At 42.5% G+C, this 26,413-nt stretch overlaps 1 protein-coding gene across 2 annotated transcripts; it reads left to right on the forward strand.

Moving 5' to 3' along the window:
• The first annotated feature begins 576 nt into the window (after positions 1–576).
• On the forward strand, positions 577–23,491 carry prpf8 (pre-mRNA processing factor 8). 2 transcript variants are annotated; one of them, XM_060944222.1, is made up of 43 exons: positions 577–699; positions 1,340–1,462; positions 1,570–1,738; positions 3,312–3,476; positions 3,608–3,826; positions 3,910–4,122; positions 4,232–4,357; positions 4,445–4,550; positions 5,055–5,245; positions 5,348–5,467; positions 5,611–5,800; positions 7,637–7,756; positions 7,880–8,014; positions 8,119–8,248; positions 8,381–8,577; positions 8,695–8,901; positions 9,000–9,163; positions 10,921–11,047; positions 11,155–11,347; positions 11,468–11,655; positions 13,242–13,480; positions 14,824–14,970; positions 16,147–16,357; positions 16,465–16,581; positions 16,732–16,979; positions 17,107–17,286; positions 17,381–17,516; positions 17,621–17,790; positions 17,884–18,013; positions 18,097–18,243; positions 18,364–18,524; positions 19,002–19,193; positions 19,300–19,537; positions 19,660–19,788; positions 19,912–20,025; positions 20,150–20,323; positions 20,413–20,606; positions 20,773–21,012; positions 21,125–21,266; positions 21,353–21,493; positions 21,613–21,752; positions 22,664–22,866; positions 22,953–23,491. In XM_060944222.1, the coding sequence occupies exons 2-43, from the start codon at positions 1,348–1,350 to the stop codon at positions 23,105–23,107; spliced, it is 7,023 nt and encodes a 2,340-aa protein (XP_060800205.1). In that variant the 5' UTR covers positions 577–699; positions 1,340–1,347; the 3' UTR covers positions 23,108–23,491. The 2 variants fall into 2 exon arrangements, with proteins under 2 accessions (XP_060800205.1, XP_060800206.1); XM_060944223.1 differs by having other exon boundaries at positions 577–694.
• Positions 23,492–26,413: the final 2,922 nt, after the last annotated feature.

Consider the following 26,413-nt stretch of genomic DNA (forward strand, 5'->3'; position numbering starts at 1 on the left):
TTCATTTTTTTCTTGTCCATAACATCTGGAATGTCTATGTGCTTAGTCTGTGTTTATTTTATTTTCATTTTTTGGAATGCCTGTGTGCTTATATGTGTTAATATTGCATGTTCTATGTGTATGTTGTCTATGTATATTTAAACTTTTTATTTGCTGCCACCTTGGCCAGGACACCCTGGAAGAAGAGAGACTGTATCTCAATGGGACATTCCTGGTAAAATAAAGGATAAATAAATAAATAAAATGGACGGACCACAGGTGAAATGTCCGTCCACAACATTTGACCTGATGATTTGTACAGTTCACTGCTGCACATGTAAGCATTTTTCTTCTAATTTTTCTCACCAACTACATAAATAACTTGTCCGACTTTGTGTAGCTTCCTAGCTTCACTCACGAGCTCTCCAGATTTTATTTTGAGCTCAATGTGTTAAGCCCACGGCAAAAGAGAAACGGCACAATTTCACTTCCGGTGTAACATCCGGGACTTTGACTTACGTACTTTCTCTTCTCCTTCCACTGCTCCCTTCGGAGTTTTTTTTACACGTTACGCTCAGAAAGTGCGTATTATACGTTCGTGTATTGCACTTGTCTACGCACAACGTGTAGAGTGTCGTTTACCTTGTGCGCCATTCTGCAGAGCTCAACAGGAAACTGTAGAAAGCCGGCCGAAGTGGAGAGAAACTGGTTTTAAGTAACGTAAGATTTTTTTCAGATGTCTTAAAGTGTTTCATTTTAATATTTGCAATTTGCGGTAGTTGGTATTCAGTATACTGTGCAGTGAGTGAGGTGCTAAGTAGTTAAGCTAAGCTAAGCTAAGCTAGCTGGCTAGTTACCTAGCATTGTTCAATTGTGTCGTGCTAGCTAAAGCTAGCTAACTCTTTGTTAGAATAATCTAATAGTTCACATTGTATCATTTTTATTTCTTTGTTTTGTTTGTTTGTTATCCGTTAGATTTATTTCTTGACGACTGAAATACTGTAAAGAAGCCGTGCTCTTTAGTAGCCAGTTTTTCAGGAGCAACTTAATGCTTTTTGTTGCTAGGTAGAGCTAGCCAAAGTAAAACAACAAGTCGTTCAGATGGCTTGTCAAGTAGGTGTGTGGCAAGTCTACGCTGTTTTTAGTAGTAAACATTAGATATTCATGTTTCAATTCACTAAGTTGCTATAATTATGGTTTTAGATAACACTGCCTGGTCAGAGGCTGCGTTCAGATCTACACACTACATACTGTAACGTGCTCTGCTGTTTTGAGATCATTTCGTACTGTAGGTTTATTCATGTCCTTATATCCTGCTGGAGCTAAATGTCACCGATTTCTTGTTCTTTCTGTCCTACAGACGCTGCCATGGCAGCTGCGTTTCCTTACAGAGGGGTCCCAGGTGGGATGCCACCAGGTGTTCCTCCTCCTGCTCCTGTTCCTGTTCCTGACTACATGACTGAGGAGAAACTGCAAGAAAAAGGTGACTACCTGATTTCTTGTGGGGCCTTTTGTGCTTCAGATACATACAGAATTGTTTCATTCACGTTTACCGCTCACACTGGTGCATTTTTTTTTTTTTAATAATAGCAAGAAAATGGCAACAGCTGCAGGCGAAGCGCTACTCGGAGAAGAGGAAATTCGGTTTTGTGGATGCTCAGAAAGAGGACATGCCTCCTGAGCATGTGCGCAAAATTATCAGGGACCACGGAGACATGACCAACAGGAAATTCCGACATGACAAAAGAGTCTACCTTGGGTAAATCAGGATAAATCTACACCATTGAAAAGAAATCACTTGACTGAAACTGCTGAGGTTAATTTTCTTAACATAGTAGCATCCATTGTTAGTGGTGTTGGATTTGTCAAACATCTTTTACAAAATATTAATTTATACAGTTATTCTCTTATGCTAAATATAATTTATCTCAGGTGTGTCTGCGAAGGTCCTCAGTCATCCAGGTCATCGTAATCCGTAGGTGCTAAAGAAGGCAACTGGACTTGTTTGAAATCCTTGAAGACGTTTGGTCTCTCATCTGAAAGGCTTCTTCAGTTCTGTCTGACTAGTGGGGAGTTTTTCAGGTATTTATTCGTTAGTGGACCAAAAGCAACCCTAAGGAGAGTCTGTTGAGGTCACATGGGTTGTTGATCCTCTCAGCCATCCTGTAGGTTGTTAGGGTCACTGGAGGCCGGGAGTGAACGGTGTTAGCAGCCTAGAGGGTCGTTAGGATATGACCCGTGTGACCTCAGCGACTCTCCTTAGGGCTGCTTTTGGTCCACTAGAGGATAAGTACCTGAAACTCCCCACTAGTCGGACAGAACTGAAGAAGCCTTTCAGATGAGAGGTGAAACATCTTCAAGGATTTCAAACAAGTCCAGTTGCCTTCTTTAGCACCTACGGATTATCTAAGGCATGTTTGGTGTCTCTTAATTTTCAGGTTTATTTGTTATGTGCACAAAATGTCAGGGGCAGTTTTACATTGAAATGCTTGTTGTGAGACTCTGGTACTCTACAGCTGTATGATACAAAATGTATACATAAGATGATGAGTGGGAAGTAGAGGGAGAAAGAGGGAAGACTCGTGAGTGCTTTCACATTTGCACCATTTTGTCCATTTGAATTGAACCCTGGTGCCTCTTTGGTGCAATTTGTTTGGAAAAGTAAAACAGCAGATTGACTCGGGTGAGGAGAAGGACAGGGTCTGAGTGAAATGCGTGCGGTTTGGTTCCAAGTGAACTTGTGCAATTTGATTGATTGCATTGAGAAAGTGATTTGACCCAACTTTACGAAGTAAACCGACCATGGCAAAACTGATGCAAAAGGCAAAGCTGTAGTGCTGCAGAAATTGGATGTGTTTTTAATGTCTGAACCAGCAAATGAAAAGAGAAATAAACTGTTGATACATGTACAATATGTTACTAGTTATTTATCAAGTGGCAGCTCCATGCTCAGGGTTTTTTTTTTTTTGTGTGTGTGTGTGATTTCACTGAGCAGGTGTGTTGACCATTTTCCATTGGTGTATCTCCAACCAATTACTGAAAGAGCTTTAGATGTATTATTTCAGCCCTAGATGCTCCTCAATGTTTTTCTTCCCAACTTCTTAGTTCATTTAATTATATTCAGTATGAAACTAAACCAAATGAGAAATATTTATGCAGGAGCTACAGTAAATTCTAGCACATTCAGAATTTCTGTAAAGACATGCCCACCCACTATAAAGAATTTCGTCATAGTTCAGCAATGTCACACACAATTACTTTTAGGACACAGTGTGACTTGCTGGAAACTACACAATTTGTAATGTTTTCCTTTTTTTTTCCCCCCCATGTAGGGCTCTGAAATACATGCCTCATGCGGTGCTCAAGCTACTAGAGAACATGCCCATGCCCTGGGAGCAGATCAGAGATGTACCAGTGCTTTACCACATCACAGGAGCTATTTCCTTCGTGAATGAAATTCCTTGGGTCATTGAGCCTGTCTACATTGCACAGTGGGGGTGAGTGGTTTCTCGAGTTAAACTGTTTTGTACTCTGCAAACCCCCCCCCCCCAAAAAAAAAGTTGGAATAGAGATGCTAAATCCTGAAGTCTTGTAATCAATAACTGCTCTTTTTTTTTTTTTTAACTAGTACGATGTGGATCATGATGCGACGTGAGAAAAGAGACAGGCGACACTTCAAACGCATGCGTTTCCCTCCCTTCGATGATGAAGAGCCTCCCCTGGATTATGCAGATAACATCCTTGATGTGGAGCCTCTGGAGGCCATTCAGATGGAGCTGGACCCTGAGGAGGACAGCTCGGTGGCAGAGTGGTTTTACGAGCATCAGCCCCTGAAGGATGCAACAAAGTGAGTGTGGGACAATTTAAAAATATCACTGCTTGGGCAAACCGCCTCTTACTGGCTCTTCCTCCCCCCCCCCTCTCACACAGGTATGTGAATGGAACTACATACAGGCGTTGGCAGTTCAGTTTGCCCATGATGTCTACACTGTATCGTTTGGCCAATCAGCTGCTTACTGATTTGGTGGATAGAAACTACTTTTACCTGTTTGACCTCAAGGCTTTCTTCACGTCAAAAGCACTGAACATGGCCATTCCTGGAGGACCCAAATTTGAACCCTTAGTCAGAGACCTCAATCTACAGTACGTCATTTTATAAACTTATCATCCTGATTCTGTACCCACTGGCATGTTGGAGAGCAGTTCACTTGGTAAGCTAATAATTTAACACAGCTGCTTTGTGTTACTACAGGGATGAAGACTGGAATGAGTTTAATGACATCAACAAGATCATCATCAGACAGCCTATTAGGACAGAGTACAAGATTGCTTTCCCATACTTGTACAACAACCTTCCCCATCATGTGCACCTCACTTGGTACATGCTCTTTTCACAGTTTGACTATCACATGTTGTCAAAAAAATATACCTAATGCTAATCCACTAATGATTGATTCATACCCAGGTACCACACACCTAATGTGGTGTTCATCAAGACAGAGGATCCTGATCTGCCTGCCTTCTACTTCGACCCACTCATCAATCCCATCTCTCACAGGCACTCTGTTAAAGTAAGCAACATGCCAAAATTTGAGTATTACACACACGCACAAACTCCTCTATACAGTGGATTACATCTCAAATAACGATGTTAGTTCCTCAGGATGAGAAATATATCCATTTTCTCTGTGATAAAACAGTAGCATAATGATGCTGTGAATCAATAGAGGGTCAGGCGGCTTTTCTTATGAATTAGATGTTTGTGTCGTACATGGTGATAAATTCCTGATTTTAATAAATGTAATTATATTTCTAGAAAACCAATCATGATATTGTGGCATATACTAATATAAATTTAAGTTTTTACTGGTTATAGCCCTTATTATGAAAGTTAATTTAATCAGTATGGCATAGTGTGCACTCTTTTCTGTCTAGAGATCAAATGGATTGGATTTGTTTTTTTTGTTGCTTCAGATTTGTTGCCTTTCAAAAGGTTATTTCTTGCATAGAGTAAAATCTGTTTTGATCACTGTGCTAAATAAAGCTCTTAATTTAGAATTGTTTGTTTTCCTCAGAGCCAGGAGCCTCTGCCTGATGATGATGAGGAGTTTGAACTTCCTGAGTATGTGGAGCCTTTCCTCAAAGAGACACCTCTGTATACTGACAACACAGCCAACGGAATCGCCTTATTGTGGGCACCTCGACCGTTCAACTTGCGGTCAGGGAGAACCCGTCGTGCCATCGATGTTCCTCTCATCAAGAACTGGTGAGCTTTGAGCAATGTACTAATGTGTGGTATAGCGGAGTCATTTTTCTTCAAGCTTTTTCTTTTATATACATGGTATTCTCCCTCCCCTCCTCTCTCTAGGTACCGTGAGCATTGCCCTGCAGGGCAGCCTGTAAAAGTACGTGTCTCTTATCAGAAGCTTCTGAAGTACTATGTGCTCAATGCTCTGAAGCACAGACCACCCAAAGCACAGAAGAAGAGGTGAATAATTTTGCAGTTGCGTTCTGTGTAGTTCTTCCACAGAAGGCATTTATTTTTGGAGAAGTTTTGTTTAGACACAATACCATTACAACCATGTTATAATGGTGGTGGGTGTTTTTTTTTTTTGGGGGGTCTGTCCACAGGTACCTTTTCCGTTCTTTCAAGGCCACCAAATTCTTTCAGTCCACAAAGCTGGACTGGGTGGAGGTGGGACTCCAGGTTTGCCGGCAAGGTTACAACATGCTGAACCTGCTGATTCACAGGAAGAACCTCAACTACCTGCACTTGGACTATAACTTCAACTTGAAGCCTGTGAAAACCCTCACCACAAAAGTAAGTAGATTCTGGGTTTGTCTAAAATAAAACGGAACCTAGAAAGGAAATAAATAAGATTTTATATATATATGCGCGGGCGGCATGGTGGTGTAGTGGTTAGCGCTGTCGCCTCACAGTAAGAAGGTCCTGGGTTCGAGCCCCGGGGCCGGCGAGGGCCTTTCTGTGTGGAGTTTGCATGTTCTCCCCGTGTCTGCGTGGGTTTCCTCCGGGTGCTCCGGTTTCCCCCACAGTCCAAAGACATGCAGGTTGGGTTAACTGGTGACTCTAAATTGACCGTAGATGTGAGTGTGAATGGTTGTCTGTGTCTATGTGTCAGCCCTGTGATGACCTGGCGACTTGTCCAGGGTGTACCCCGCCTTTCGCCCGTAGTCAGCTGGGATAGGCTCCAGCTTGCCTGCGACCCTGTAGAAGGATAAAGCGGCTAGAGATAATGAGATGAGATATATATGCGCGCACACACAGTGGTGCTTGAACGTTTGTGAACCCTTTAGAGTTTTCTATATTTCTGCATAAATATGTCCTAAAAGTAGATAAAGAGAACCCAGTTAAACAAATGAGACAAAAATATTATACTTGGTCATTTATTTATTGAGGAAAATGATCCAATATTCCATATCTGTGAGTGGCAAAAGTATGTGAACCTTTGCTTTCAGTATCTGGTGTGACCCCCTTGTGCAGCAATAACTGCAACTAAACATTTCCGGTAACTGTTGATGAGTCCTGCACACCGGCTTGGAGGAATTTTAGCCCATTCCTCCATACAGAACAGCTTCAACTCTGGGATGTTGGTGGGTTTCCTCACATGAACTGCTCGCTTCAGGTCCTTCCACAACATTTCGATTGGATTAAGGTCAGGACTTTGACTTGGCCATTCCAAAACATTCACTTTATTCTTCTTTAACCATTCTTTGGTTACAAACATAACACTTCTCATTTAAACCAAAAAGTTCTATTTTGGTCTCATGTGTCCACAAAACATTTTTCCAATAGCCTTCTGGCTTGTCCACGTGATCTTTAGCAAACTGCAGACGAGCAGCAATGTTCTTTTTGGAGAGCAGTGGCTTTCTCCTTGCAACCCTGCCATGCACACCATTTGTTGTTCAGTGGACTCATGAACATTAACATTAGCCAATGTGAGAGAGGCCTTCAGTGCTTAGAAGTTACCCTGGGGTCCTTTGTGACCTTGCTGACTATTACACGCCTTGCTCTTGGAGTGATCTTTGTTGGTTGACCACTCCTGGGGAGGGTAACGATGGTCTTGAATTTCCTCCATTTGTACACAATCTGTCTGTCTGTGGATTAGTGGAGTCCAAACTCTTTAGAGATGGTTTTGTAACCTTTTCCAGCCTGATGAGCATCAACAACGCTTTTTCTGAGGTCCTCAGAAATCTCCTTTGTTTGTGCCATGATACACTTCCACAAATGTGTTGTGAAGATCAGACTTTGATGGATCCCTGTTCTTTAAATAAAACAGGGTGCCCACTCACACCTGATTGTCACCCCATTGATTGAAAACACCTGACTCTAATTTCACCTTCAAATTAACTGCTAATCCTAGAGGTTCACATACTTTTGCCACTCACAGATATGTAATATTGGATCATTTTCTTCAATAAATAAATGACCAAGTATAGTATTTTTGTCTCATTTGTTTAACTGGGTTCTCTTTATCTACTTTTAGAACTTGTGTGAAAATCTGATGTTTTATGTCATTTATGCAGAAATATAGAAAATTCTAAAGGGTTCACAAACTTTTATTTATATATATATAATGTGTGTGTGTGTGTGTGTGTGTGTACATGTTTGCTAATGTTTAATGTTCTACTTTTCCAGGAGCGTAAGAAATCCCGTTTTGGGAATGCGTTCCACTTGTGTCGTGAGGTTCTTCGTCTGAGCAAACTGGTTGTGGATAGCCACGTGCAGTACAGACTGGGGAATGTTGACGCGTTCCAGGTACTGCTACGTCTTACGTAGCCAAGCAATTCAAATGCATCTCGAATTACTTATAGCAGTCAGCTGTATTCAAACAATAATTTTGGTTATACAAAGTGTTCTTTTGTCTTTGTTTCTCTGTAGTTGGCAGATGGACTGCAGTATATCTTTGCTCATGTTGGTCAGCTGACTGGCATGTATCGCTACAAGTACAAGCTGATGAGACAGATCAGGATGTGCAAGGACTTGAAACATCTCATTTATTATCGCTTCAACACAGTAAGTGCGGTTTTATAGATGTAACACTTGAACATCAAAGTCCATGAAGCACATTTCAATATGTTTTCAGGCTTGAACATCAATTGGCATGTTTTTGTTATTAGGGTCCAGTTGGGAAAGGTCCAGGTTGTGGGTTCTGGGCTCCAGGATGGAGAGTGTGGCTCTTCTTCATGAGGGGCATCACTCCTCTGCTGGAGAGGTGGCTTGGCAACCTGTTGGCCAGGCAGTTTGAAGGTAAATAAAATTTATTTGCACAAAGCATTTAGCTTAGTTGCTTTATAAAATTGTTACATCAGTAATCACAATGGCTTTCGGTGAAGGGAAAGAAAATTACTAAGAGTAAATTGCTGTCATGATTTTGTTCAGGTCGGCACTCCAAGGGAGTTGCAAAGACTGTGACTAAACAGCGTGTAGAGTCTCATTTTGACCTGGAGCTGAGAGCAGCTGTGATGCATGACATCCTGGATATGATGCCTGAGGGAATCAAACAGAACAAGGCCAGGACCATACTGCAGCATCTCAGTGAGTCCTGGAGGTGCTGGAAGGCCAACATTCCCTGGAAGGTAAGTATTCAGTTCTTGTATATATTGTGTATTTTAATTATCTCAGATCGCATCTGTCTTATAGATGGGCAAAACAACAAATATTCCATCGTGGATTATAATGTCATTACATTACAGGTTCCAGGGCTTCCCACCCCCATTGAAAACATGATCTTGAGATACGTCAAGGCCAAAGCTGACTGGTGGACCAACACAGCGCATTACAACCGAGAGCGAATCAGGCGAGGAGCAACTGTGGACAAAACAGTCTGCAAGAAAAACCTTGGCCGCCTCACACGACTCTACCTGAAGGCTGAGCAGGAGAGACAACACAACTACCTAAAGGTAAAGTTCTAGATGTGCTATTTATTGCATAATGTAGCTTGTCCTTAAGGAGAGAATAAATGTAGCAGCAGTATCATCCCTGACTTGATTTGTCTCAGGATGGACCGTACATCACTGCTGAAGAGGCGGTGGCTATCTACACCACCACAGTGCACTGGCTGGAGAGTCGACGCTTCTCCCCAATTCCCTTTCCCCCTCTCTCATACAAACATGACACCAAGCTGCTCATCCTGGCTCTGGAGAGGCTCAAAGAGGCTTACAGGTCCGTGCAGACCTTTCCAACAAGACACCTAAGAAGATAATACAGAGCACTGATTGTGATTTACAGTTAGGTCCATATATATTTGGACACTGACACAAATTTTGTTCTTTTACCTGTTTACTGAAACATATTCAAGTTATAGTTATATAATGGACATGGACATAAAGTCTAGACTTTCAGCTTTCATTTGAGGGTATCCACATTAAAATTGGATGAAGGGTTTAGGAGTTTCAGCTCCTTAACATGTGTCACCCTGTTTTTAAAGGGACCAAAAGTAATTGGACAGTTGACTCAAAGGCTATTTCATGGGCAGGTGTGGGCAATTCCTTCGTTATGTCATTCTCAGTTAAGCAGATAAAAGGCCTGGAGTTGATTTGAGGTGTGGTGCTTGCATTTGGAAGATTTTGCTGTGAAGAAAACATGTGGTCAAAGGAGCTCTCCATGCAGGTGAAACAAGCCATCCTTAAGCTGCGAAAACAGAAAAAACCCATCCGAGAAATTGCTACAATATTAGGAGTGGCAAAATCTACAGTTTGGTACATCCTGAGAAAGAAAGAAGGCACTGGTGAACTCTCCAAAAAGACCTGGACGCCCACAGACGACAACAGTGGTGGATGATCGCAGAATAATTTCCATGGTGAAGAGAAACCCCTTCACAACGGCCAACCAAGTGAACAACACTCTCCAGGAGGTAGGCGTATCAATATCCAAATCTACCATAAAGAGAAGACTGCATGAAAGTAAATACAGAGGGTTCACTGCACGGTGCAAGCCACTCATAAGCCTCAAGAATAAAAAGGCTAGATTGGACTTTGCTAAAAAACATCTAAAAAAGCCAGCACAGTTCTGGAAGAACATTCTTTGGACAGATGAAACCAAGATCAACCTCTACCAGAATGATGGAAAGAAGAAAGTATGGCAAAGGCGTGGTACAGCTCATGATCCAAAGCATACCACATCATCTGTAAAACACGGCGGAGGCAGTGTGATGGCTTGGGCATGCATGGCTGCCAGTGGCACTGGGTCACTAGTGTTTATTGATGATGTGACACAGGACAGAAGCAGCCGGATGAATTCTGAGGTATTCAGAGATGTACTGTGTGCTCAAATGCAGCCAAACTGATTGGTCGGCATTTCATAATACAGATGGACAATGACCCAAAACATTAAGCCAAAGCAACCCAGGAGTTTATTAAAGCAAAGAAGTGGAATATTCTTGAATGGCCAAGTCAGTCACCTGATCTCAACCCAATTGAGCATGCATTTCACTTGTTAAAGGCTAAACTTCAGACAGAAAGGCCCACAAACAAACAGCAACTGAAAACCGCTGCAGTAAAGGCCTGGCAGAGCATTAAAAAGGAGGGGAAACAGCGTCTGGTGATGTCCATGAGTTCAAGACTTCAGGCAGTCATTGCCAACAAAGGGTTTTCAACCAAGTATTAGAAATGAACATTTTATTTACAATTATTTAATTTGTCCAATTACTTTTGAGCCCCTGAAATGAAGGGATTGTGTTTAAAAAATGCTTTAGTTCCTCACATTTTTATGCAATCATTTTGTTCAACTCACTGAATTAAAGTTGAGTCTGAACTTCAACTGCATCTGAATTGTTTTGTTCAGAATTCATTGTGGTAATGTACAGAACCAAAATTAGAAAAATGTTGTCTCTGTCCAAATATTTATGGACCTAACTGTATTAAGCATATTTTAACATTTATTTGGAGTGCCCTGTAACTGTTTGTTTTTGTATGTGTTAGTGTGAAGTCAAGGTTGAATCAGTCCCAACGTGAAGAATTGGGTCTGATCGAGCAAGCATATGATAATCCTCACGAGGCTCTGTCCAGGATCAAGCGTCATCTTCTCACTCAGAGAGCATTTAAAGAGGTGAACATCTATTTGCATAGCACCGAGATGGTGTCAAGCCTTTCAGTACCTATCGTTATTTCGTTGTCCTACCATATGTGTCTCAGTGCTGTTTTTAATTTCTCCAGGTGGGCATTGAGTTTATGGACCTGTACAGTCACCTAGTGCCTGTGTATGATGTGGAGCCTCTGGAGAAGATCACAGACGCTTACCTGGACCAGTACTTGTGGTATGAGGCTGACAAGCGCAGACTTTTCCCACCTTGGATCAAACCTGCTGACACAGAGCCACCTCCACTACTGGTATACAAATGGTGTCAAGGTGAGTGATTAATGCTGCCTTTTGTTGTTGGACATGGTCAAAGGCAAGTGTTGGTCATATGATAATGCAGACATTGTCTAGGAATTTCAAATGACTTGTCAATTTTTTTTTTTTTTCCAGGAATCAACAACCTGCAAGATGTGTGGGAGACCACAGAGGGAGAGTGTAATGTCATGCTGGAGTCACGCTATGAGAAGATGTATGAAAAAATTGACTTGACGCTGCTTAACAGGCTTCTGCGTCTGATTGTCGACCACAACATTGCTGATTACATGACGGCAAAGAACAATGTGGTCATCAACTACAAGGTCTGCCACCTGGAAAAGCCGTGAATAATTTGCATTGTTTTATTTCACATCAGTATTTGTTCGAGCTGGGCGATATGGCCTAAAAAAAAATCTTCGATTTTTTCACAAAAAATCCGATTTTCGATTTTAATCGGGTTTTTTTTCCCCTTACTAAAAATCAAACTACAGATGACCGAAATGGTTAAAAACAAGTTTTACCTTTTTATTTTGTTTTCACTTAAATTTCCCCTTTGGGGTTAAAGTGCAACCAGAAACCAAAAAGAAGCCAAAAAACAAGCTTGTAGATGAGATGGCAGACCATGTGAGAACATACAGTAACTTTAGAAAGCTTTCTCCAACATGGCTTAGTTTCAAACTGACACAATGCACCCTCAAACTTAAATAATAATAATAAATGCCCCCTCAAAAAAATAAATAGATAAAATTGTGTCCTTTTCAATAAAACTGGCAAAATAGGGGAAAAAAATCCCGACTTTTCCACCGCATGTATGGGCACCATGTCTTTTGCAATAAACATCGCGATAGCATCTGTGATTGCCTTCCACTGCGCCCCATTCTTATCATAAGGCACACAGTTCGAAAATGTGTCCGGGACGGTTGCTTGCTTTGCTTTGGATGGTGCGCTCGTGCCGCGGCTGTTTTTATTCCGCTGGGAGCAGCACTTCTCCGCTGCATCCTTCTGTTTAAGGTGTTGGAATAAATTCGTCATGCTGCTTCCTTTGGAAGCAACCGTTTTCAAACATGCCTTACAATGAGGACTTGTTTGGTCTGTGTCCGATGCTGCAAAACCAAACCAATTCCAGATCACGGAGGAAGTTACTCCTTTCTTGTGCACCAGTTGCGGTTTTCCCCTAATCGCTGCCATGTTGTTTGTGTGTGTCTATGGCAAGCGCGCGGGAGGAGGGCTATAGTGTCAGTGCCCGATCCGTCCTGCACATGCACAGAGGGGAGCGTTGGTGGCGGAAGTTAAAACTGAGAGAAAACAGATTTTCATAAAAACACATCGTCCTTAACTGTAAATTTGAATTAATCGATTTATTGCCCAGCTCTAGTATTTGTACTTTAGAGCTGCTGGAACGAATTTTAATAATATTTACGGATTTGAAAACCTTTCAGAGAGCCAACTTGAAACAGTTGTTTTGTAAAATGACGTGCTAAATTTGTAATTCAGTTTGCAAATGTGAAAAGTATGTCTAAAAATTATATTACATATAAGTAGTTAACAAGTTCCAGCAGACTCGTATCAGATTTCTTTCTGTAGCCAAGTCTCAATTGTCAGGATGATTGGTGCAGACTCGAGTACAAAAAAGTAATTTCTCCATGTCGGCGAATTCATGTTGTAAAGAAAAAATTGTGAAATATAAAAACCTGAGAAAATAGTTACTGCAACTTCATTGTTTTATAGGAAAGCAGGACAATTTTCATTTCCATAGATATGATCTTTGTCAGTGACCAAATGTAATTAGAAGCCAGTTGATGTGTAAATGCTTTTTTTTTAACTGATTCCGATTGTAATGAAAATCCATATTGGACACAAGTATCGTTATCAACTATGCGTGATTTAGCTTGTTCTTGCCTCGCTCTAGGACATGAACCACACCAACTCGTACGGCATCATCAGGGGCCTGCAGTTTGCCTCCTTCATTGTGCAGTACTATGGCCTGGTGATGGACCTGCTCGTTCTGGGTCTTCACCGTGCCAGCGAGATGGCTGGACCTCCACAGATGCCCAACGATTTCCTCAGCTTCCAGGACAGTGCTACAGAGAGTGCCCACCCCATTCGCCTGTACTGCAGATACATCGACCGCATCCACATGTTCTTCAGGTCTGTGTCGCCTGCAACAAAAACCTCCTCTTGACTATTTACCATCTTTTGTATAGCAGTTTTCCTAATATACAGGTTGTCTGGAAAGTCAGGAACCAGTGGGAATATGTTGAGGGGACATTCCACCGAATGGGTGCCATTTGCTTGTTGTACCACTCCCAAATTAAACTTAATTTGTTATATCTTTTCTACCCTGATTATAATAACACGCATATTTAACTATTCAAAATGTGTATTGGTCAACCTCAGGCTACGTTATTTATTTTTTACAAGGTTTGGAAGTCAAAGATGGTTGCCTTTTTTTTTTTTTTCAGTCCTGTTACCAAAACTCTGAAAGTAACAGGACTGAGTTTTTAGCCTAGGATTAGCTAATGCATGGAATTAAGCCACATGGTGTCATCGCTAATAGCATGACCACACTTGGCACATTCTAGTGATTTACCAAAAATCTGTATTTTTTTAAAATAAATATCATCTAAGAAACAATTTAAGTAACAGGACAGTATGTTGACATTGACCTTATCAGTCAAAGTTAAAAAAAAATCATCAAATATACAGAAAAGTAAATGAGAGAACTAACTTTTGGTCTTCCCATGGCCTTCAGAAGACACAGCTGATGTAACTTCCTGTTGAGCATGTGATTTATGGAATGTTCCAAATTTGTCAATTGGGGTAATATGTTTGGGTAACAGGACTGAGTGAAAACCCAGGGACACGACTAAAATGTGTATTTTAACTAAGATATTGTGGATTTCTTATGAAAAAAAATATTTAAACCATGGATAGGATATGGAGTCACACAACAGTGCAAAAGAAATACTGTTCCTGAAGGATTTTAATCAGAATATTTCATAGTTAAGTATAAAGTTAAAGTCCGGGGACAGGTAACACATGCTATTTTTCAGTGTTTTAGGTAGTTTTTATATAATCGTAAGGATTAATATCTTAAATTTGAAATCAGATCAATGTGCAGGACATTCTGCGTAATAAGGAAATGTATTTTAAAGTACATTTTTATGTGCATTTATACATATAATTTTCTAGGGACGGAAATGGCACCGATTTGGTGGAATGGCTCTGAGCATGATCTGTAACAAACATGATAATGGCTGAGAAAATGCATAGAGAATCAGGGTGGACATGTATAGCATATTTTGTACATAATAAATGCAAAATGAATTATGTGGTTTTACTCTGAATGGTTTCTGACTTTTCAGACACCCTGTATGTATTGCACAGTTTGATTTCTTCTCAAAGGGAGTGCTAGTTGGAATGAATGCGGTGATATCAAAAACATTTCAATTAATTAAATGAATAAGGGCTCAAGAGTATTAATTTCTCAGGTTTTCTGCTGATGAGGCCAGGGATCTGATCCAGCGCTACCTTACTGAACACCCCGATCCCAACAATGAGAACATTGTAGGCTACAACAATAAGAAGTGCTGGCCTAGAGATGCTAGGATGAGGCTGATGAAGCATGATGTTAACTTGTAAGTATTGACACATTAGCTCTCTTTTTCTAATACACTTTAAAGTGCATTTTCTGGACCAATTTCATGGGTTTTTTAAAAAAAAAATTTGTGAACGTATGTCCCTTTACACACTCATCCAGAAGGGTAATTTTGCACAAGGCCATCTGTCTACAGCAGAAAAAAAACAAAACGCATCTGGAAAAATCCCAAGGGAGTCTGGAGCCAGATTCGTGACGTTACCTGCAGAAGCGCCAGCAGGCTGCGAGAGCTTTGCATGGTTTCAGTGCACAGCCTGTGTAGACCATCTCATCTCATTATCTCTAGCTGCTTTATCCTGTCCTACAGGGTCGCAGGCAAGCTGGAGCCTATCCCAGCTGACTACGGGCGAAAGGCGGGGTACACCCTGGACAAGTCGCCAGGTCATCACAGGGCTGACACATAGACACAGACAACCATTCACACTCACACCTACGGTCAATTTAGAGTCACCAGTTAACCTAACCTGCATGTCTTTGGACTGTGGGGGAAACCGGAGCACCCGGAGGAAACCCACGCGGACACGGGGAGAACATATAAACTCCGCACAGAAAGGCCCTCGCCAGCCACGGGGCTCGAACCCGGACCTTCTTGCTGTGAGGCGACAGCGCTAACCACTACACCACCGTGCCACCCCCCTGTGTAGACCAAGCGCTCCAATTTCTCTCTCATTGTCCGGTCTTTTGGAAAACGATGAGTACTAATCCCATCAAGATGGGTGTTGCTACACCCTCCTACGATACATCTGTTAACCATTTTAATAATTACGTGATAACGTTGAAGAAATTTGCAGAAAACCACCAGGTCGTTTTCTCATAAACAAACCAGCGCTGACGTAGGATTCAGAGGGAGGCGTCCTGCACGTGACGTCACGAAAATCAATGTTTGCCGGGAAATTCAAATGCCAAGTTTTTTCAGAGGCGGACCAATTCGCCTCAAATGGCTTGATTTCAACTGAATTTTTCTGGTATTGCACAAGGTAAAAAAAAATTGCAGAGAATGCAGAATTTTACAGATATTTGACCAAAGTTTAATATAAAATAGGAGAATTACATTGATCTTGCTCCTGAATTTACCCACGATATGTACTTTAAAGCCCAAATGTAAGGAATTAAAAGTATGATGGTGCTGATGTCTGGTTACCTCTGACTTGTCAAGGGGCCGTGCTGTGTTCTGGGACATCAAGAATCGCCTTCCTCGCTCTGTGACCACGGTGCAGTGGGAGAACAGCTTTGTGTCAGTATACAGTAAAGACAACCCGAACCTTCTCTTCAACATGTGTGGATTTGAGTGTCGCATCTTGCCCAAATGCCGCACCAGTTATGAGGAGTTCACTCACAAGGATGGAGTGTGGAACCTACAGAATGAGGTCAGTACACTAAAATATACATTTTGAAGCTTTTATGAGCATTTGATGATTTTTTTTTTTTAAAGGCTACTTGGCTAACTGATATCTAATATATATGTTGTCTGCAGGTAACCAAGGAAAGGACAGCGCAGTGTTTCCTGCGCGTGGATGATGAATCAATGCAGAGGTTCCATAACAGAGTGCGACAGATTCTCATGGCCTCTGGATCCACCACTTTCACCAAGGTATGAGACGAGGGAGAAAACTGATATGAGCTCACCATGACTACACGTTTATAGTACTAAATTTTTATATTGGTATATTTCTATTTTGTATTGTACTATGGCTTTCTGTGTTGTGTTGGGGTGGTTTTATTTTACTTCTGCCCTTTTCAGATCGTTAACAAGTGGAACACGGCTCTGATTGGTCTGATGACCTATTTCCGTGAGGCTGTCGTTAACACTCAGGAGTTGCTGGACCTTTTGGTCAAATGTGAAAATAAGATCCAGACCCGTATCAAGATTGGTCTGAACTCCAAAATGCCTAGCCGTTTCCCTCCGGTTGTCTTTTACACTCCCAAAGAGTTAGGAGGTCTGGGCATGCTTTCTATGGGTCATGTGCTCATCCCACAGTCTGACCTGAGGTAATTTTTGTACAATTGAATGTTTGTCCTACTTTGGCACATCGCATTCAGATATCGTGATAAATGTAAATAAACTACATTTAGTGTGGTAAATTTGCATTATGATTTTTATTTTGTGCATTACCAGGTGGTCCAAACAGACAGATGTGGGCATCACTCACTTCCGTTCTGGTATGAGTCATGAGGAGGATCAGCTGATTCCCAATCTGTATCGCTACATTCAGCCATGGGAGAGTGAGTTCATCGACTCTCAGAGAGTCTGGGCTGAATATGCTCTCAAGAGACAGGAGGCCATCGCCCAGAACAGGTACAATAATCTCACAAAGAACTAAATTGTAAAGGAAATAAATTTTTTTTTGTTTTTGTTGTACTTGGAATAAAAATGTTTTGTGGCGTTACAGGCGTTTGACTCTTGAGGATTTGGAGGATTCCTGGGACAGAGGTATTCCTCGTATCAACACCTTGTTCCAGAAAGACAGGCACACACTGGCCTATGACAAGGGCTGGAGAGTCAGAACAGACTTCAAGCAGTATCAGGTTAGAACACTTTCCTTCAGCGAATATGATGTGCATATGTATGGAGATTTTTCTATGTATTTTAATGGACCGGTCTAAAATCTGTTGGTATGATGTGTTCTCAGGTGCTAAAGCAAAATCCATTCTGGTGGACTCACCAGAGACACGATGGTAAACTGTGGAATCTAAACAACTACCGCACAGACATGATCCAAGCACTAGGAGGAGTGGAAGGAATTTTGGAACACACTCTGTTCAAGGGTACATACTTTCCCACCTGGGAGGGTCTGTTCTGGTAAGGGTTACTGCTTGCCATTTGGGAATTTGGACTAGTTCATCATAAAACTCCGTCAGGATTACAGTTTAACCATTTATTTCTTCTCCGTAGGGAGAAAGCCAGTGGTTTTGAGGAGTCCATGAAATGGAAGAAGCTGACCAATGCCCAGAGATCTGGTCTGAACCAGATCCCCAATCGACGATTCACTTTGTGGTGGTCTCCCACGATCAACAGAGCAAATGTATGCATACAGTCTTACTGTAGTTGTCATCTTTTCTCTTCACTCTGTAGCTATTGCTCATTTCCTCTGTTTTTGTTCTCTAGGTATATGTGGGTTTCCAGGTGCAGTTGGATCTCACTGGAATCTTCATGCATGGCAAAATTCCCACCCTCAAGATCTCCTTGATCCAGATCTTCAGAGCTCACTTGTGGCAGAAGATTCATGAAAGCATTGTCATGGATCTGTGTCAGGTTCGGAGTATTTTAAGATGCGCTTTGTTTGTACAGTAAGACTGGTGTGGTTCATTTGCATAGCTATTTGACATCTTGTACGTGCACTTCTTAATCAAAATCTGTATTTGTTGTGTGAAGGTGTTTGACCAAGAACTGGATGCTCTGGAGATTGAAACCGTCCAGAAGGAAACCATCCATCCTAGGAAGTCTTATAAGATGAACTCCTCTTGTGCAGATATTCTGCTTTTTGCATCCTACAAGTGGAACGTCTCAAGACCATCACTGCTTGCTGACTCCAAGTATGTTGTCAGACTCTGCTGGGCTCATCTCATTATCTCTAGCCGCTTTATCCTGTTCTGCAGGGTCGCAGGCAAGCTGGAGCCTATCCCAGCTGACTACGGGCGAAAGGCGGGGTACACCCTGGACAAGTCGCCAGGTCATCACAGGGCTGACGCATAGACACAGACAACCATTCACACTCACATTCACACCTACGGTCAATTTAGAGTCACCAGTTAACCTAACCTGCATGTCTTTGGACTGTGGGGGAAACCGGAGCACCCGGAGGAAACCCACGCGGACACGGGGAGAACATGCAAACTCCGCACAGAAAGGCCCTCGCCGGCCACGGGGCTCGAACCCGGACCTTCTTGCTGTGAGGCGACAGCGCTAACCACTACACCACCGTGCCGCCCTCTGCTGGGCTGCTTTCTTTAATTTTATTTTTGCTGGTTATGTTCAGTGTGTTTTAATCTGTGCTTGTTTCTGCTGTGTAGGGATGTTATGGACAGCACCACCACTCAGAAGTACTGGATTGACATTCAGCTCAGATGGGGAGACTATGACTCCCATGACATTGAGAGATATGCCAGGGCCAAGTTTCTGGACTACACCACAGATAACATGAGTATCTACCCATCCCCTACTGGGGTGCTCATTGCCATTGATCTGGCATACAATCTGCACAGGTCAGTGTTTTCATTGGGATAGTCCACAAGGCTGTTTTATTATGTGTTTTGCCATTCTGGCATTGTTATGCAATGTGATGTAAACTGTATTTGTATTTCTATGCAGTGCCTATGGAAATTGGTTTCCTGGCAGCAAGCCTCTGATCCAGCAGGCCATGGCTAAAATCATGAAAGCCAACCCTGCCTTGTACGTGCTGAGGGAGCGCATCCGCAAGGGTCTGCAACTGTACTCCTCCGAGCCCACTGAGCCCTACCTGTCCTCACAGAATTACGGAGAGCTCTTCTCCAATCAGATCATCTGGTTTGTGGATGACACCAATGTGTACAGAGTCACCATCCACAAAGTAAGTCAATAGCCTCCCAAGCGTTTTCTGGCAAGCGTTCTCTTCTGACTTTGCATATTTGTGCTATAAACATCAAACCTTAATTGTGTTTATGCTCACCATGATTTGTCTTTCCATTACAGACATTTGAGGGCAACTTGACCACAAAACCCATTAATGGGGCCATTTTCATCTTTAATCCAAGAACAGGACAACTCTTCTTAAAGATCATTCACACATCTGTATGGGCTGGACAGAAGCGTCTGGGACAGGTAGGAATTTTTTTTTATTATTATTATTATTATTTTTTTCCCCCTTAAACTTCTGTAATTGACGCCTCTCTTTGTCTGAAGTAAAATGGCCAAGGTGGCTCTAAGTTGATTATTTCATTATAGCTGGCCAAGTGGAAAACTGCTGAGGAAGTGGCTGCTCTTATTCGATCACTGCCTGTTGAAGAGCAGCCCAAGCAGATCATTGTAACCAGGAAGGGCATGTTGGATCCTCTTGAGGTGAGATCACTTCAAAAGCGCTGTTTGTTCGATGCCATGCTGTGAGATGAGATATATATTTTGAGCCACACGTGATTTTTCTTGCAATGAGATGCTATGTTCATTTTTTTTCTGATTTTTCTAGGTACACTTGTTGGATTTCCCCAACATTGTCATCAAAGGCTCTGAGCTGCAGCTGCCCTTCCAGGCTTGTCTAAAAGTGGAGAAGTTTGGGGACCTCATTCTGAAGGCCACTGAGCCGCAGATGGTCCTGTTCAATCTGTACGATGACTGGCTGAAGACCATTTCTTCTTACACTGTAGGTCAATTTAATCATTTTTAGTTTCTTTGACTTTTAACAGAAACATGTTAAAGGTCTAGTTAAAATGACACATCATTTCTGTGTAGGCCTTCTCGCGTCTGATCTTGATCCTGAGAGCCCTTCATGTGAACAATGACCGTGCAAAGGTGATCCTGAAGCCTGACAAAACCACCATCACTGAGCCGCATCATATCTGGCCCACTCTGACCGATGAGGAGTGGATCAAGGTGGAGGTGCAGCTCAAAGATCTCATCTTGGCTGACTATGGTAAAAAGAACAAGTAAGTATGTGCCCCATGTGGAAAAAACTAAGGCCCCCATGAATAAGGCTGTTGGTGTGAAATAAAGAAAATATTTTCATTTGGAAGTGGTTCAACTTGAAAATTTATTTATAACATTAAAGCATTAATAGAATTGTGCACGTTTGTTTATTTTTCTCTTCTCCAGTGTGAATGTGGCTTCTCTGACACAGTCTGAGATCAGGGATATCATCCTGGGTATGGAGATCTCTGCTCCCTCTCAGCAGAGGCAGCAGATTGCCGAGATCGAGAAGCAGACTAAAGAGCAGTCTCAGCTAACAGCCACACAGACTCGCACCGTTAACAAACATGGTGATGAAATCATTACCTCCACCACCAGCAACTATGAAACACAAACTTTCTCCTCAAAGACTGAATGGAGAGTCAGGTAAGACATGACCATTCAAGATGTTCCATGGATACATTATTCTCCCTATAAAGCTGCGTATATCCCATATTCTTGCCGGTGCTCTGTATGCATACTTCTCTCTCGTTTGTAGGGCGATCTCTGCGGCCAACTTGCATTTGCGTACCAACCACATCTACGTGTCATCTGATGACATTAAAGAAACTGGATACACGTACATTCTGCCTAAGAACGTACTGAAGAAGTTCATCTGTATCTCTGACTTGCGTGCTCAAGTGAGTCATACTTTATACAGCTTTGCAGACATTTACTTTTCTCTATAGTATTGTGTTGACATTTTTATTTCCCCCCCCCCCCCAAGATTGCTGGTTATCTGTATGGCACAAGTCCTCCAGATAACCCACAGGTGAAAGAAATTCGCTGCATTGTGATGGTGCCACAATGGGGCACCCATCAAACTGTTCATCTGCCCAATCAGCTGCCACAGCATGAGTATCTCAAGGTTTGTGTCTCTTCTTTAGTTATGCATCCTAGAAGTTTCCTAATGTTTGATATCCATATTCAAGTAATGCCACAGCACCATTGTTTCTCCAGTCTTAAAACCATCTTGTTATTCTATAGGAAATGGAGCCACTTGGTTGGATCCACACCCAGCCCAATGAATCGCCTCAGTTGTCTCCACAGGATGTCACCACACATGCTAAAGTCATGGCTGATAATCCATCCTGGGATGGCGAGAAGACCATCATTATTACCTGCAGGTACACAGATGAAGTGCATTATGGCCCTTTTCCACTACCCTTTTTCAGCTCACTTCAGCCCGACACGGCTCGTGTTTCAACTACCAAAAACCAGCACGACTCAGCTCGTTTCAGCCCTGCTTAGCCCCTAAAACTCGCACGGTTTTGGAGTGGGGCTGAAGCGAGCCAAGCCGTGCCGAGTGAGGCTGGGGGCGTGAGCAGACACTCCCCTGTGCACTGATTGGTGAGGAGGAGTGTCCTCACATGCCCACACACGCCCCGCGAGCGCGCTGGGATCTGTAAACACCGCAAACCCGGAAGGAGAATAATTACGAGAATTTCTGAAGCCTTATGCGCCTCGCCTCATCTATACGCTCTTGCCAGTATCTGTCCGCGTTGTCGGTGACAACAAGCCACAGCACCAAGACCAGCAACACTAACGACTCCATGTCCTCCATGTTTATTGTTTACTATTCGGGTCGTGAGACTACCGCTTAAAAGCTCACTGATGTCACTGTTTGCGCTGCTTAACGACATCACCTGACGTCCACCCACTTTCGCTAACTCCACCCAATGTGTCCACCCACTTCCAGCCAGCACGGTTCAGCGCGGTTGTAGTCGAAATGCAACTCCAACAGCCCCGCTCAGCCCGACTCAGCACGGCACGGCTCAGCCCGACTCAGCCGCGTTTGTAGTGGAAAAGCGGCATTAGTGTGAGCGTGTTCAGTTTCTTAGCTGACGTTGGCTGTGTTTTGACATGTTTGATTATCCAGGTTATTTGATTGAGGCTTATCCAAGTGGAATTTCTGTGCAGCCGGTTAACTTTGTTCTGATTTAGCTGTATATATGAATGCTTTGAATTCTGATTGAGCAGGATTATTAGGTTGCGTGTAAATGAAGCCAGTGATTGACGATTGTTCTCTCTTGTGTAGTTTTACTCCAGGATCTTGTACACTGACTGCTTATAAGCTGACCCCTAGCGGATATGAATGGGGCAGGCAGAACACAGATAAAGGGAACAACCCCAAGGGTTACCTGCCATCTCACTATGAAAGGGTGCAGATGCTGTTGTCTGATCGCTTCCTTGGCTTCTTCATGGTGCCTGGCCAAGTGTCTTGGAACTACAACTTCATGGGTGAGCACAGCATTAACAGGCTGAAAATGTACCCACTCGGTTAAAGCATATTGTTATAAAAATATTAATTCTTTTCTCCATTCCAGGTGTTCGACATGACCCCAATATGAAATACGAGCTGCAGCTGTCTAACCCAAAAGAGTTTTATCACGAGGTACACCGGCCTTCTCACTTCCTCAATTTTGCATCACTGCAGGAGGGTGAGATCTACAACGCTGACCGTGAGGATATGTACGCTTAGCACCACGGACTGCTATTGTTGATGTTCAGTGAGCACCTAAGAGGCTTATGCTTGCAAATCTGTTGTGCCCTGTCCTTCAAGACTTTACCATGGTGTCAGCTTGGAAGCACTATTTCAGACACCTGTTTTAAGATTTTGTATAATGCTTTGTTTTTTTGGCATGTTAATTTGTGTTGATGCACATTGCTTAAAGTGTATTTTTGTGTGAAAGTAGTTGAGGAAAACTACATCAATGTTCGTCGATAATAATCAGTGCTGTTTTTTTTCCATAATCTGAAGTACATAAAATTTGTTTTTATACGCCAGTTGTAATATCCCTGTAGCTATGTTGTGCATCTTTCATGTACATTTGTAGTTTGGGTCAGAAATAAAGATCAAAACTTAGTTTGAGACTGTGTTTTTCCTATTGCAATAGTTTTGAATAGACAGCGTTCTGTTTTACCTCGTGCAAGCTCAAAATACTAAAAGGGCCTAAACAGCACACATTCTAAACTAATTAAATTGGGGAGGTTAACCTCATTTTATCTAACAGGCCACATTACATTTAGTCCAGTTTCAAGTGGGCTAGACCAAATGATGTTCATTTGTTGGCATTTATCGGGGGGGTTGAATGTTTACAGGAGTACATTTTTAGCTTGCTAATTTCATATCATTTGCCAACAGCTTTGTGAAAGTATAGGGCCCTTAGTTTCTCTTTTGCCAACTGTAGAATAAGAGAAACTAGTTTTGTATCGTGTTCTGAGTCTTTCAATTCCTGTTATGGTCTGCAAGACAATTGTGACCATTGATTCTAAATTCATTAGGTGGGCTGGATTAAAGCTTTCATTGGGTCTGTGCTGTTTGAAACCCCTGATTTTATATAGTTTCTGCTCATATCTAGGTGCTGTTTGTGAAAGGAGATCTGAATGCAATTCTGAGGCTAGAAAGAATGTAATGAACTGGACAGAATGGTAAAGTTTAGAATTAAGTAGCCAACTGCAATCAGGGTTAACTGATATACCCTGAGCTATTCCTATGTACTTTGTACAGTAAAAAGGGATTTATGTTATTAATGCTGCAAAACTGACCGTGACTGTGTTGGAGCTTATTATAGCAAGTGGCAAGCCTGTCGGTGGAATGCATTATAATTGCATCAGTGTCAGCTGCAGTGTGCTCTGCCATGGTCATCCCATGATTCCTATATTTGATGTAATTTGAACCAAATACACCTTTTGTTGAAGTCGCTTCATCTCACACTGTAAAATTTAGAAAAATCCAACCTTTAATTAAAATAAATTCATTCAGAGAAACAAGTTCCTCAAGAAATCATTATTTTCCACAAAAACACATGCCACTATTATTGGCATTTAATACTTTCTTCAACCTCCCTGTGGCAGCAAAGCAGCATTGGATTCTTTGGTCACGTTTTATAAGGTTAGAGAATACAGAGCAGGCCATCTGAGACCATTCCTCTTTGCAGAATCTCTCCAGATCATCCAGGGTCCTAGACCCTCTCTTGTGCACTCTCCTCTCTAGCTTGCACCACAGGTTTTCAATGGGGTTCAGGTCAGGGGACTGAAACGGCCATGGCAGAAGCTTAATTCTGTGGTCAGCTAACCATTTTTGTGTTGATTTGGGCATATGCTTTATAAGGAGTGCCAATAATTGTGGAGGTCTGTGTGTGTGTGTGTGTGTGTATGTGTTAAATCTTGCTTAACCTCAACCTGAAGAGACTGGTGCAGCAGTGCTTTAGTCTGTCCATCTCTTACCTCCGTCTGTACTAATACTATCTGTACCTGTACCATTTATACACTGCTCAAATAGATCAGGTTCCAAAACTACACCTTTCATGCTGAAACCACTATCAATGCCATTGTGCTTGTCTTGTGGATTACTAACTAGCAAGCAACTGCACCATAAATCTCGACTGCATTCTGGACCTCTGAGTCTGACGTTTGCTGTCTCCTCGACTTTGATTTGTCATTAATATAACATTGAATTTCCCTTGTAAAATGATTAATGAGAAAAGAAGCTCTTGTTCTTTTTGTTTTTAGGAGCTAACTGTGAAACTTGACTATTTTCCCTTATTTTGAATTTATTTTTTTAAATTGTTAATAATTGTTAATCTAACAATGTCCCCCTGTGACATTAGCGCAAATACTAAGCACTAACTTCTCACAGGAACAAAAATATCCAGCACCAACCAACAAATTAGCACCAGAATCAAGAAACACATCACAGATACACTATGGCCAAAAGTATGGATATCTGACCAATCACATCCATATATACTTTTTGAACATCTTATTCTGGATATTATAATGTATTACATAATATTATAATGGGGTTTGTGCACAGGGGCATTGTCATGTGGGAAAAGGTTTGGGCCCCTCAGTACCAATGAAGGAAAATTTTAATGCTACAGTATATGAAGATATCTTTGACAACTGTGTGCTTCAAACTTTGTGGCAATAGTTTGGGGGAATGGGTATGATGGCCAGGTGTCCAAACACTTTTGGTCAGTATAGATATAGCCTATTTAATGTCTCGTCTCGTCTCGTCTTCTTCCGCTTATCCAGGACCGGGTCGCGGAGGCAGCAGTCTAAGCATGGAAGCCCAAACTTCCCTTTCCCCAGACACCTCGGCCAGCTCCTCGGGAAGAACACCGAGGCGTTCCCAGGCCAGCCGAGAGACATAGTCCCTCCAGCGTGTCCTGGGTCTTCCCCGGGGCCTCCTCCCGGGGGGACATGCCTGGAACACCTCCCCAGGGAGGCGTCCAGGAGGCATCCGAAAAAGATGCCCGAGCCACCTCAGCTGGTTCCTCTCGATGTGGAGGAGCAGCGGCTCTACTCCGAGCTCCTCCCGAGTGACTGTGCTTCTCACCCTATCTCTAAGGGAGCGCCCAGCCACCCTGCGAAGGAAACTCATTTCAGCCGCTTGTATCCGCGATCCTGTTCTTTCTGTCATTACCCAAAGCTCATGACCATAGGTGAGAGTCGGAACGTAGATCGACCGGTAAATTGAGAGCTTCGCCTTTTGGCTCAGCTCCTTCTTCACCACGACGGACCGGTAAAGCGACCGCATCACTGCGGAGGCTGCACCGATCCGCCTGTCGATCTCACGCTCCATCCTTCCCTCACTCGTGAACAAGATCCCGAGATACTTAAACTCCTCCACTTGAGGCAGGACTTCTCCACCAACCTGGAGAGGGCAAGCCACCCTTTTCCGGTCGAGAACCATGGCCTCGGACTTGGAGGTGCTGATTCTCATCCCAGCCGCTTCACACTCGACTGCAAACCGCCCCAGTGCATGCTGAAGGTCCTGGTT

Source organism: Neoarius graeffei, chromosome 17 (genome assembly GCF_027579695.1).
Source record: "Neoarius graeffei isolate fNeoGra1 chromosome 17, fNeoGra1.pri, whole genome shotgun sequence".
NCBI lineage: Eukaryota > Metazoa > Chordata > Actinopteri > Siluriformes > Ariidae > Neoarius > Neoarius graeffei.

What these genes read in the sequence shown, in the direction of transcription:
- prpf8 (XM_060944222.1), top strand. Translation starts at nt 1,348, where the DNA reads ATGGCAGCTGCGTTTCCTTACAGAGGGGTCCCAGGTGGGATGCCACCA. An exon ending in GACAAAAGAGTCTACCTTGG is followed by an intron (nt 1,739 to 3,311) that starts GTAAATCAGGAT and finishes CCCCCCATGTAG; the next exon opens with GGCTCTGAAATACATGCCTC. An exon ending in ACCTGGGAGGGTCTGTTCTG is followed by an intron (nt 17,791 to 17,883) that starts GTAAGGGTTACT and finishes TCTTCTCCGTAG; the next exon opens with GGAGAAAGCCAGTGGTTTTG.